At 38.3% G+C, this 13331-nt stretch overlaps 2 protein-coding genes across 3 annotated transcripts; one reads left to right on the forward strand and one right to left on the reverse strand.

Moving 5' to 3' along the window:
- LOC109845387 (probable polyamine oxidase 2) lies at nucleotides 351-9581 on the forward strand. 2 transcript variants are annotated; one of them, XM_020414640.1, is made up of 10 exons: nucleotides 351-796; nucleotides 4694-4809; nucleotides 4893-4981; nucleotides 5098-5211; nucleotides 6424-6511; nucleotides 6591-6676; nucleotides 6818-6920; nucleotides 7178-7275; nucleotides 7353-7782; nucleotides 8947-9581. In XM_020414640.1, exons 1-10 carry the CDS (start codon nucleotides 757-759, stop codon nucleotides 9256-9258), a joined length of 1476 nt encoding a protein of 491 aa, XP_020270229.1. In that variant the 5' UTR covers nucleotides 351-756; the 3' UTR covers nucleotides 9259-9581. The 2 variants fall into 2 exon arrangements, with proteins under 2 accessions (XP_020270229.1, XP_020270231.1); XM_020414642.1 differs by lacking the exon at nucleotides 351-796 and adding an exon at nucleotides 4530-4548.
- LOC109846330 (protein DETOXIFICATION 41) lies at nucleotides 10077-12504 on the reverse strand. The gene is made up of 6 exons (XM_020415557.1): nucleotides 12202-12504; nucleotides 11183-11727; nucleotides 10996-11082; nucleotides 10617-10673; nucleotides 10302-10540; nucleotides 10077-10186 (listed from the first exon to the last, which is right to left on the reverse strand). Exons 1-6 carry the CDS (start codon nucleotides 12502-12504, stop codon nucleotides 10077-10079), a joined length of 1341 nt encoding a protein of 446 aa, XP_020271146.1.

Raw genomic sequence — 13331 nt, forward strand, 5'->3', positions numbered from 1 at the left:
ATGATATGCCTACGTACACAGATTCAAAGTGAAATATTCGTGTCGTATCCGAAATATCCAAATTTATGTTTTGCAATTGATTTAGTCCTTAAATTAATAGATTCGAGGTTATTTGACGATTAATACACATGATCTTATCTTTTCAGATATAACCAACATATTAATAAACTCTCTTCGCATCCTAGAAACTATGTTCTTCACAGTGCCGTATTGCATAAGGACAGCTATATATTCGAGGATATTCACGTTCCGTTGAATCTTCTCCTTACCAACGGGGAAACGGTAACCTCACCTTCCGGTGGCCCGACTCAACCGACGCGAAACGTTATAAATGCACCCTCCAGAATAGCCGGGGCAGAGTTAGGTCATCGAAAAAAATCAAAGCCAAAAGCTTCCTTCTTCTCTTTTTTTTCTGAACTTCCCAATTTCTCTCCAAAATTCCCTCAAACTCTCCCAAATCTCATCCCGGATCGCCTCAATCCATGGGACCCGGCTCTCTCCCCGCTCCGAACTGAACGGTTTGAGCTCCGATCCGCCGAATCCCGGCGAGATTCCGCGGTTCTCCTCCGATCTAAGCGCGATCTAGGGTTTTCTTCGAGTTCCGCATGAGCTATCTCGTGAATCTGGGTTTTTCAACGAATTCGAACCACTTCATCACTTGTCTGCTGATTTTTACTCTCCATTACTCCCCTCAATTGCCGCCGTCGATAATCAATTGTAGAAGTCGCTGGAACGGAGATTATCGATCGAGTAAACATGGAGAGCCGCTGTAATTCTAATGATTCTCTTGATAAAGGTGAAGTCTTTTTTTATATTATTTTTTTAATGATTTTTAAGTTGTAATTTCGTTTGTTGGAAGCTTGTTTTAGTTTTTATTTGAATTTAATTGATTATTGAAAGAAATGTTGAGCTCACGTAGGGGTCCAGTTGAGAAAGTGACGTAGACCTCAAAATAATTGCGTGTCTCGTTGGCTATCTGTTGAGATTAAATAAAGTCACCGGCTTTACTTTTGGGATTAAAAAAAAAAGTAATATGATTTGGACAGCCCATTTCAGCTCTGGCAACAGTTTGTTTGGTCAATGTTAAATTATGGAAATGGTCCCTGTGTCGATACAATGAAAGGATAGTCTAATTTGCTATAAGATAATTGTCTTTTGTTTGGCTTAAACCGACTGGAGGTTTATTTTTTTTTAACTTTGATTTAAGTTTAATTAATTGGTTGCGAGGATGTGGCTGCTGTTGATGACATCACCTGTTGCATACACGCCTCACCTTTGGACTGTTCTTGCTTGGTGATGATAGAAACTGAGCTTTGTAGTTATAGACTGTTCTGTTATTAAATGCATGTGATGCCCGGAACTTAGTATTGACAATGTCATCGCACTCATAATACTGCAATATTATGACTTTGGTAGCTCTTTTTTTTGTCTTCACGCTAAAATCTATGCCTTAAATTAGAAATTTTTAATAAAATAATGTTTATAAGCCTGAGCATTTTCTAGAACCAAATTTCTTAGAGAAAAGATATAACACAACACTTCCTATCATTCCTTACATTTTGCATAGGAAAAATGGTACCGTCAAGACTTAAATCTTGAATTTTAACTAAATACATTGTTTGGGTAGCATTTTTATCACAAAATTGGAGATGCAACGAAGGATTAATTCATCAATTCTAATTCCCTAAAAATATGCTGATTTCACTGGTTTTTATTGTGCTTATTTAAAAATTTAAAAAAAAGGAGTGATATTATACCATATTATCCTCAACAAATCCATGTTCAAGTTCAACCAAACAAGAATTTCTTTGCTTAGATTTGTCATTCATCAAATCCTCTTCAATATGCATGCAAGCAAACAAGATTATGAATATGGATCTTTTTAGATGCGTGACATGCATCAAAACTAATCCATGAACCAAATAGCTTTTAAGAGATGATTTATTAATAGGAAAGAATATCTATTTGCAAGGGATGAAAGATTATATGCATAAAGAAGCAGTTAATTAATGAATTAGTATATCTTGAAATCCGGAAAAATTTGACATTAATTTCAGATGGATGAAAAATTAGAGAATAGAGATTTAACAGAGGGGAAGATGCAAAGTCGCATACATGCTCATCACTCTTTTGCACCCTGTGGCACCTTGTTTAAGTGTAAAGTATAGACTAGTATAGATTGTATTTTATTTCATGCTATTCTTCATAGGGTATCTTGGATTGCAATCAAACCCAATTTTTGTTAATTGGCATTGTATCTTAACGTTGGACTATGAAGCCATAGGTATAGAGTTGGTAGAGAGCCTCCCTCATGCAGGAGGTCTTCGTTAAAAACTTGCTTGATTATTACTTAGTAATTTTGTTAATTGAAAGCTTTGTTAGTGTTTACTAATTAACTATTGAAAGATGTTTCTCTATTTTTTTGGTCAAGTAGAAGCTTATTTGCTTATTGTGCAGTTAATTTCGTTAATTGGAAGCTTAGTTTACTAATTGAAATGTTTTCTCTATTTTTAATGATTTTTGGTTAATTAGAAGCTTATTTGATCATTGCCTAGTTAATTTCTCTGGTTGGAAGTTTATTTTCATGTTGATTTAATTAATTATTGATTATTGAAGGAGATGTTCAGCTTATGTGGGTCCAAGTCGTAAAGTGATGTAGACCCAATACAAGTGCGTGTCATGTTTGCTAGCTGTTGTAGTTAAATGACATCATCGAGTTTAGTTTTGGGATTAAAGAATAATAAATTTCAGCAGTTAATTAAAATATTGAATTATGTAAACAGTCACTGTGTTGATATGATAAAGAGAAGTCTACACTACAATAGGGGCAACTGTCTTCATTTAGCTTAAACTAGTAGGACCTTTGTGTAATGTTATGTTTAATTGGTTCGCTGCCAGGATACTGCCACTGGTGATGATATCACCTATTGCATAAACACCTCATCTTTGGACGGTTCTTGCATCTTAATGATAGAAACTAGAAACTTGGATTGCTCCTTTCTGTTAAATCATACGCCACTGCATTCTGCTCTTCGTTGGAAATCTATGGGTTGATAGTTAAAGGCTTAAAGCCCAGTTTAACTATGAAGACATAGGTCATGAAGTTGGTAGAGAGCCTCCCTCTCATATGCAAAAGGTCCTATCTTCATTTAGATTTGTGCATCATGGTATTGAGGGAGTTTCTTTTTTGCTTATTGAGGTAGGGGAAGAGAGGGGTCATGCTCTACTTGATTTAAAGAAAAGAAAATGTTGTATATGCTTTGTTATAATATAGATATCAACTGTTATATGTATTCAAGGAAAACAATAAACAATATCCATTTTTTTAACTTGAACAAGGATGCACAAAAAAAAAGGAACAAATAAAGGATGCATCATATTAGGAAGAAACCCTTAAAATCTTTTTCAGGGGTATCTCCCTTAAAATCTTTTTCAGGGGTATCTATGTGAGATGGCAGCTTTGTCTTTGATATTTGCAATAAACAACATCCTAGCTCAATTGTATGCAGTCCCTTTAGATATTCAGCTTATGTATTGGCAATTGTTTGTTGATTTTCTTTGTCATTTTACTGACGTGCACTTCATGATATCCATTCTTAGTTCTCAAGAATGACATCTATTCTCAGAAAGGATGTGTTTTTCTGAGTAGCAGCATAAATTATTAATCTCAAAAGAATATATGGCATGCAAATTTACATTACCACTTCAAGATACAATATAAATAGGCTTCGTTAAATTCAGTTATATCACTAATAAAGATCAAGAGGTTGATATTTGAGGATTCTGATTCGCAATGATTTTTTCTGGCATGATATTTTTTTAAAAGTCTTTCTAGCCTTGAGATTCTTTTCCCCAATATCCTTGTGAGATTAAATTGCCAATAGGGTCTTTTTCGTAAGTTCTAGAAACTGGCAGTCTAATTCTGAGAAGAAGTATCAAACAGTGATTACCACAGAAAAAGAAGAAACACTCATTGAATATAACTTAGTTCTCTGCCTCTGTTTTGATATCCTGAAAAAACTATTTCAAGATACTAACTCTCATTGAATATAACTTAGTTCTCTGCCTCTGTTTTGATATCCTGAAAAAACTATTTCAAGATACTAACTCTATGCATGTAGGTGGGGTGCATGTGCTTCTGAAAAAACTATTTCAAGATACTAACTCTATGCATGTAGGTGGGGTGCATGTGCTTGTCAGCATGTCAGGTGCAGAATCTTCTCACTATTGTGAGCGAGAAATATAGTCTGAAACTTTGAATGTGAACCACAAATAGGTAGACGTGTTGAAATTACCAAATGATGCCAAATATTACTAAAAGAAAATAAATAGCTCCTTAACCACTATGTACTGAACATGAGTTTATCTCTGTTTATCTCTGTTTTTGTAAATGTTTTTACATTCTTGCTAAGTTTAATTTCTGATGTTAATAACGTACAATTTTGTGTATGTTTGTGTTTGACGATTATCCATTATATAATTTTGTCAGAGTGTAATCTGATGCCTGCCACTGGTTACACATGCTGCTTGCTTAACCAAGTACCTGTGGTAAAGATGCCATGCATAACAAGACATCCTTATTTCTCATTTTTCCTGCTGCTAGTCCGTATCCTCATTTCTCAGAACATATATGTGTGTTCTGCCTTCTCTAAGAGTTGAATAGAACTGATTTGAAAGCCCTGTATAATTGCAGCCTCTTACTGTTCGACAGTTGAGAGAAAACCTACTTCTCCTCCTTCTGCCATCGTTATTGGCAGTGGTTTTGCTGGCCTTGCAGCTGCCCATGCACTTCAAAATGCATCCTTCAAGGTAAACTCATGAAAGGCACTGATGGCCAAGTTGGACCTGTTTGTGTCATGTATTCAGTGTATGGCTTTATTTTTTGTTGTCAGGTTGTGTTGTTAGAATCAAGGGATAGAATTGGTGGTCGAGCATACACTGACTACTCTTTCGGTTTCCCTGTTGACATGGGTGCAGCATGGTAAGTATTTGCTGTTCCTTCGAATTTATTCTTGGCTACCACTCAAATATACTACTTAAACTTGTAAGTGGCTAATTTTTATTCTGATGTGCACTTTCTAATCTCCTATACTTCAGGCTGCATGGTGTTTGCGAAGAAAATCCCTTGGCTCCCCTGATAGGGAGACTGGGACTTCCACTTTATCGCACCAGTGGTGATAATTCTGTGTTGTTTGATCATGATTTAGAAAGGTATTAATCTTCTGCACTTGGCAGAGTTTTGTTTGCATTATTATTACATGGAGGGGTCAAGTTGACATCACTTACTGCCTAGGTGAATGCTAATGACGAGTATTCGATCAGTTAAATTTTCTGAAATAGGAGTTATTTCAAGTTACAATATCAGCAGCATCGATCCTCAATATAATTATGCATCTCTTAATTTAGCTCTCCTAAAAAGCTGTAAAATTATGGAATCCTTTCTCAATCATAAAATCACGCCTCAACTCACAAAGCCCATCAGCCCAGTCACCGAGAAAGAGCTACAGAAGACTGAAAAATAAACACTTAGTATAAACAAACAAACTTGTCGTCTCTTCCTGAAGATGAATCACTCCAGCGGTTTTAAGCTTCATTGCAATAGCCAACTTCTCTAACTTTAAGATTAATTAATGTTTCTGACATGGTTTAAAACTGCTGAGAGGATTATATCACCATTCTATTGTCAAAATGTCTTTTTTGACATTGTTCGTCTCTTTTCTCTCATATGTTTCTTGTTGTTCATGGAGTACTGTGAGCTAAACGTCTATTGCAGCACTCTTTAAGAAATGCCCTTGACTTTCTCTCTTTCAGACTATCCAAACAAATACCAAGTAACTAAATCTCATGGCCACCTAATTTCTTTTCTGGCCCTCCTTTGTTGCGTCAATGACCCTTCGACCTTGAACGCATTCCTCAGGGAACCCTACAAACTGTCAAAATGCCTTTTTTGGCATTGTTTGTCTCTTTCTTTTTCTCTCTCACATGTTTCTTGCTATTCATGGAGTATTGTCAACTACACATTTATCATAGCATTCTTTAAGAACTGCCCTTGACTTTCTCTCTTTCAGACTACCCAAACCAATACCAAATAACTAAATCTCATGGCCACCTAATTTCTTTTCACCCTCCTTTGTTGCCACAATGACCGTTTGACCTTGAACGCATTCCTCAGAGAACCCTACAAATCCAAACCGCTTTTATCTTTAAATAATAGTGGAATAGAGATTGTCGCTCTTTATAGCATCTAACACTTTGCAGTGGCTTCTGGATTTTAGCCTGTCGATCAACTTAATATATGTGAGACCTGTATCCAGTAAACAATGATGCTGTTGATGTCAATAAGTTTTATCACTATGTTCAGTTTCAGAGGGAAATTGTGCAACTGCCTGTGCTTATTGTACAAATCAATATTCTTGTATGCAGCTACGCTCTCTTTGATATGGATGGGAAGCAAATTCCTCAAAAACTTGTGACAGAAGTTGGTGAGGTTTTTGATAATATGTTGAAAGAGGTACGGTTCGTATGGATGTGTTCTTAGTCATTCCGGAAATTTTAAGTTTTGCACACAGCTAAATCTTTCTAATTTACAGGCAAACAAACTTAGACAGGAGAATAGTGAAGATATGTCTATAGCCAAGGCACTTGCCATGGTTCTTGAGAGACGTTCTGATCTGAGGTATGATGACTACTGTGACTATATAATTGGAACTAGTTCTGTTTCAACTCAATATTTCAGTTTATTAGAAGTTAGAACAGAGTAGCGAAGTTGTTGTTGTTATTATTATTATTATTATTATTATTATTTTATTACTTTCAGGCAAGAAGGACTCGCCAACAAAGTTCTGCAATGGTACTTGTGCAGAATGGAAGGGTGGTTCGCTGCAGATGCAGACACCATCTCCCTCAAATACTGGGATGATGTAAGTTTTCGATAATCTTTTAAGGACATACTGCAAACAATTTTCACGTTCCAATCAACAGCTAGCTGGAGACAAACTTATTATACTGCATAATTAGCTAGAACTTGCACATGATAATTTACGGGGTAATTGGGACTAGGAACATTAGATTACTCTGTATCATGTTAATTTATTGCAGCATAAGTTCTTTTTAACATCTCGTGACTTATTTAATTAGCTGTATTTATTAAAAGCATGCCCCACTTCATGAAATGCAGGAAGTTCTCCTTCCTGGTGGTCATGGTCTCATGGTCCGTGGTTACCGCCCTGTAATTAATACTCTTGCAAAAGGTCTGGATATCCGTCTAGGACACCGGTAAGTATCAACCTCCTTCAGTTATTTCAGGCCATGATTTACTTTCAGTATGTTTATAATCTGTTCTCGTGTTTCAGGGTTACAAAAGTAGTTCGTGGTAAATTGGGTGTAGAAGTCAGTGTAGACAACGGTGAGTCTTTTAATGCAGATGCCGCTGTCATTACTGTTCCACTAGGAGTTCTGAAGGCCAATTCTATAAAGTTTGAGCCAAAGCTTCCCCAATGGAAGGAAGAAGCAATAAGAGATATTGCAGTTGGCACGGAGAACAAAATTGCATTGCACTTTGACAAGGTTTTTTGGCCAAATGTAGAGTTCCTTGGAGTTGTCTCTTCTTCTTCTTATAGCTGCAGCTATTTCCTTAATCTTCACAAGGCAACAGGTCATCCTGTACTTGTTTATATGCCTGCAGGCCGGCTTGCTCATGACATTGAAAAGATGTCGGACGAAGCCGCTGCCAATTTCGCTTTTCTTCAACTAAAACAGATACTCCCAGATGCGTCCGAGCCGGTATAATTTTCTATCATCCAGAACTTCCTACTATAATGCTTTTAGTTTTTTTTTAAACTACCATTGATAGTAATTTGCATGTTAATGTCTATTACAATGCTCATGTCCTTCTTGTGCACCACTCGGTAATAGTTTGCTAGTTTAATCAGTGTGCTGACTCTTGCATTTTTTAAGGAAAGTTGTATATGGTTCATTCATCACATAGACCTTTGTTTCTGAGGAATGGTTCCATTTGTGTAGCTGTGTCCTGTAGGACACCATATTGGAGTGTTCGACGCCATATTGGAAACGACTTATTGTTGTTTCATGTGCATTCCTTCAGAATATCATGTGTCATGTCCATGGGGATTCATGTTAGCATATCCATGTCTGTGCAAGTTGAACGTCATAAGCTGAGTTTTGTCACATAAACTTTCTATTTGATATGAACTCAACTGTTGAAAATAGAGCTTTGATTAGTGGAGGCTCAAAAGTTTTGATGCTACAACACCATGCATTCATCATGTTTATTGAGTAAACTGTCCTTTTTTACCTTTTGATTGATGTACCAAGGTGGAAAAAAACCATGAGAAATTAATTTCTGTTTTGAAGACACTTTAGATGTTTTTTATTTATACTAATCGTGCTGTTCATCCAGTGGGAAAATATCTTATATATCTGCACTACTCTATACTATATGTACACAAACACCAAGGGGGTTTTGCAGTTCAATCTAACGACGCTTAAGTTTATATTGGTCACAGGTTACGGTCACTTTCTCCAAAAAAAAAAAAAAAGAAAAGGTTAATATTGCTTACACTGTCCAAAAAAAAAGAAGTTCAAAATCTCAAATAATTTACCATTGTACCAACTGCCATCTACCAAACTTAAGACTTGTGTTGATTTGTCCACCTCCTTATATGCTTGATACAGATAAATTCTGTGTTGCAGGTTTATATTTATGTGCAATCCTTGTGCACGAAACTAGTGTGTGTTTGTGCCCACCTGCTTGTGGAGGATTATTAGGATTTATTTAATAATAAATAAGTAGCTAAAAGTGGATCCCATTTATTTGAATCCCTTTCCACGTGCATTTAGATGTGAATGAAGAAATCCAGTCATTTAATTATGTCAATGCAATAAGAAAAATGATGCTCATCAACTCTTTTCTGTCGCCTTCTGCAGATCAACCACCTGGTTTCTCATTGGGGCTCTGATACGAACTCCCTTGGCTCTTACAGCTACGATTCGGTTGGTAAACCCCACTACCTGCATGAGTGGCTGAGGATCCCTGTAGACAACATTTTCTTTGCAGGGGAAGCTACGTGCAAAGATTATACAGGCACGGTACATGGCGCCTTCAACACTGGCCTGATGGCTGCCGAAGAGTGCCGGATGAGGGTTCTTGAGAGACACGGGGAACTGGATATTTTCAATACTGCCATGGGAGAAGAAGCGGGCTTTGTTCCGGTACCCTTGCTCATCTCTCGTATGTGATGTAACCCTCTCGTATGATCTCTCCTACGCCGTCAACAAAGGGAAAGGCGATTCTCTCGTGTTTTAGTTTTTTGGCTTACCTTGCAAAACCTTGGCTGGGTGATGGAGGAGGGGGATGAGAGATTTAGTATGATAAGAAGAAACAGTCATTCCCTTTCTAAGGGGAAGTTTTTATACGAACATGTTGTGGGTCTAAAATAAATATATCACTCTCTAGCATCAAACATGTATTAATGAACTATGTAAGAAACATGGTTGACAGAAAACAAACTGACAACCTTGTTTTACTGAAGGTGGTGTGAAAAGACTTTCCATCCGAATGATGATTAAGATGTCTTGTAATTGAAAACTTGTTGCTTGAGTAATTGTTCCGAGTATATATAACCCTAAGACATGCTGCATTGCACAGTTCCTCCACCATAATAACCGTCGAAATTGTTACGAATTATCTTAGAACGTAAAGTAAGAACTAACACGATTCACATCGGTTAAATCATAATTTCAGATTAATTTGTCGAAAAAAGGCTTTTACTGAAGATGGAAAAAGGGAGAATTTGGATTAGAATCAGACATATCATCATTTTTCTTCAGGGAGGAAAAAGAACAAGCACAGAGAATTTGATCATCCCATTTCATCAGACAGACAACTAAGACGAAAATTTATCAGCCATTGTCTGTTATACAACCAAAGTATCTTCGTTGGCAGTCTCTGTTAATCGATCGGTAGCCTTGTCCACCTGCAAAATTCATATTAAAAAAAATCAACAGTCTCAGAAATTTTCAAGTTTCAAATTTCGTAGAAACAAAAAGATCAAAACTTATGTTGTTCTGAAGCCAAGAAGACATCCAATAGGAAGTCCAACAACGTAATAAGCGCCGACGTTAACGTAGGCCACAAGAGCTTGCCATCCACTTCCAATGGCTACTCCTGCACAGCTCAATTTGCATAACATGATAGCTCTGACTAACGAACGGATCATTCATAATGTACGGAAATTATCCGCAACTAACCCTTGGATCAGCGAGAAACACGCCAGGCTTACCTGAGAGAATCGGTTGGATTCCGTTGAGAAAGATCGAAATCGCAAGCAAAGGCGTGAGATTTGAGACTTCGCTGACGACATACTGGTTATGAGTATAGAGCTCACTCAACGGAACACGTAGCGTGAACACGAGACCGCTAACGATCAGGCTGATAAGGACACAAGTCGTCACGACTACGGTGACTGAGAACCTAGCAACCCGAGGGCGACCAGCGCCAAGCTCGTTGCCAACCCTGATGCTGAGTCAATGCCCGTAGAGTTATGTGAAAACCGTAAGAAAAAGAGATGATAGGAGAAGTCACTGCTTTTACTGACCTTGCGGCATTGCTTATACCGAGCATTATCTGGAACTCCAGAGTGAAATAGTTGACACTGAGAGATCCAAAGATGTTCCATTAGTTTTCAGCATTGAGTCAAAGATGTGTTATTAGTTTTCAGATAATATTCGCGCGCAATCTACTGGTTACCGACATGGCACAAATGTCTGAAAAAGGAAAGGCAAAACAGAAAAACCTGGCTTCACAATGCAAGTGCGTGAGCTTCAAAGCCTAAAATTAAGTACAATAAGCATAAAATCGTCCGAATACATTTTGCGTGACGATTCGAACGAATTCACAATTGTTTTAGTGAAACAAGTTTTGGGGGTTTCTCCAAAACTTGTTGTACCAAGAGTGAAGGCAGGTTGTGAGCATACCAGATTGAGATAGCATCAAGTGAAATCTCTGGGTTTGGAAGGAAGCCTGATAACAGCACAAGCCCATTGTTGTACCAAATCTCCAAACTGCTCAAAGAAAGTTCGATTTCTTTTAAGTTCCCCTCCAAAAAATAAAAAATAAAAAGTTCTGAAGCTAAATCATATTAATGAACAAATGAACACATACACCAACATAACAGCTGAAGCCACTGTGAGCTTGAAGTAAGGCCAGAGACCTCTAAATGCCTTGGCAGAAAACCCAGCCCAAGACTCCTCACACTCGGGACTCAACAAAATGTAAACCGTCGTCACCACCACAAGAACCCACCAAGAAAAACTAAGCGTTAGAGCAGCGCCGAGCAATCCGCAGTTGAGAACAAACACAGCCATCCAACATAAGACCAAATGGAGCAAAAACACTCCTAGGCTCATGAAGGCCATAGGAACCACAATGTTCTGAGCCTGTAGAAATCTCTGAAGTGGACAGTAGAGAGAGAAAGCCACGAGCTGAGGGATCAGGCCACGTGCGTAAATCTGCGCTTTTGAGGATACAGATTCGGATTGGCCGATGAGCTGAAGAAAGGGCCCGGAGTACCAGTACAGCGCAGAGAGGGTGAGGGCTGAGATGAACTGTAGGATGAGAGCTCTCTGGCAAAAGATGCCCATTTCGGAGTATTTCTTGGCGCCGTAGGCTTGGCCGCAGACTGTTTGCAGTGCGCTAGCCATTCCTAGCTGCAGAGGACGGCCGATAAGAAATCGCTTAACACTTACATATTCTTAAGTCTGTCTAATGCTTCTGGAGTCCTATTCGTTAGCATAGAATGGAAGGAAAAATTTTTATACGTGAGCGATAAGACCAACAAAGTTCTGCGAAGCAGAAGCGATAGTTGACAGATAATATATATGTTCTGAGTATCAGTGCAGCAGAAACGAGAATGTTATGGCAGGCACGTGAAAATATTACTAAGAGATTAAAAAAATAAGTGATGAGTATACTCGTAGGAAGTTAGAGGTTACTAGTACTGTTGAGGGTTAAAAACATTCAACCGCATTAATTAGGTCTAGAGGTGGTAGTTGGTTGAAAGCAGTTGAGAAGAATATGATCCGAGAAAAGTATGTAGCCCTCGACCGAACTAGATGGAATAACACTATGAAAGCGGTGTAGTTGCGGTTGTTAAGCAGAGGGAGGTTCGATAAAAACAGTACCATAATGCCATAAGCGAGGCCTTGGATACCAATATTGGAGATCGACGCGCCAGCGAGATCAAGAGCACCGAGATGCCCCATGAACATCTGAGTGACTAAACTGAGCATGAAGTTGAACATGGTGATCACAATGGAAGCCCATGAGAGCTTCCACAGATTCTTAGACTCCCACACCGTTAGCCTAGCAAAAACTCTAAATGGCACCGGCTCGCATTCTAGAAGTTCCTCCGGAGTGCGAGGATTGGTATTGAGATCTAACAATGGGTCTGCTGAAGTTGCATCATCACCCGCTGTTCTTCTCATTGAATCTTGAATCTTGAATCTTCAACGGGTTAAGATACCGTCGAAGATATAAATACAATCACAGTGGTTAGTTGCGTAGAGTTAAAACTGTACATATCCGCCATTCTTGTCTTTGATGGTCAGCCAACAAACAGTTTGCCACGAGCTCACTTAACAGTTACAGTTGTGTGATATCACACGTTATAAGTTTTTTTTTTCCTTTTCCTTTTTAAGGATAAAAACAGGGCTTTCATTTCATTGGAAAACCCGCTATACTTAATATGGTTTAACCATATATCAGCAAGGGGGGGATAACATCGAACAATTCATACTTACGAACAAGGAGAGGACCTTGTCATCACCTGTTACACAAATCCGATCCTGAAACTTTAAGGGTGTGTTTGACAAACTACACAAAACTGGGTCTGGACCAGTCCTGACACAGTTTTGTGCTAAACCAGTTTTCTTTTGGACCAGCCCCCCGGTCCTTAAGAAATTTGGCTTAATGACCAATTATGGGCTACAAAAAATTGGGCCAGCTCTGACCCTCTCACTTGCCAAACAAGAAACCACTTAACATCGGGTCAGGTTTAGTCCTGACCCAATTTTACAAGGTTGCCAAACACATCCTAGAAGTTGTCTCCCACCCCATAATTCTCTTGGTGCTGAAGAATATCATTAATATCCCTTCCTCTGATAACTTTTCGAATTGGTGTTGTCACTTCTTGTTAGAGTTGTCTATCCAGAATACGACCAAATACACGATATTAGAAGCTAGCTAGCTGCTGTGCAGTATTTCTTAGCTACGTTCCCCTTGGTTTGCACTTCTACCAAGCGGTCAATTGAAC

The sequence above is a fragment of the Asparagus officinalis genome, chromosome 6, assembly GCF_001876935.1.
Source record: "Asparagus officinalis chromosome 6, Aspof.V1, whole genome shotgun sequence".
Lineage (NCBI taxonomy): Eukaryota > Viridiplantae > Streptophyta > Magnoliopsida > Asparagales > Asparagaceae > Asparagus > Asparagus officinalis.

Bases quoted from the DNA above. Each gene is read 5' to 3' on its own strand.
- LOC109845387 (XM_020414640.1), top strand. From the start codon at position 757: ATGGAGAGCCGCTGTAATTCTAATGATTCTCTTGATAAAG. The intron at 6,677-6,817 runs GTATGATGACTA...TATTACTTTCAG, and splicing joins GAGAGACGTTCTGATCTGAG to GCAAGAAGGACTCGCCAACA. The intron at 7,783-8,946 runs GTATAATTTTCT...CGCCTTCTGCAG, and splicing joins TCCCAGATGCGTCCGAGCCG to ATCAACCACCTGGTTTCTCA.
- LOC109846330 (XM_020415557.1), bottom strand. From the start codon at position 12,504: ATGAGAAGAACAGCGGGTGATGATGCAACTTCAGCAGACCCATTGTTA. The intron at 11,728-12,201 runs GTACTGTTTTTA...CGTCCTCTGCAG, and splicing joins GCCTCGCTTATGGCATTATG to CTAGGAATGGCTAGCGCACT. The intron at 11,083-11,182 runs GTATGTGTTCAT...TTCTTTGAGCAG, and splicing joins GCTTCAGCTGTTATGTTGGT to TTTGGAGATTTGGTACAACA.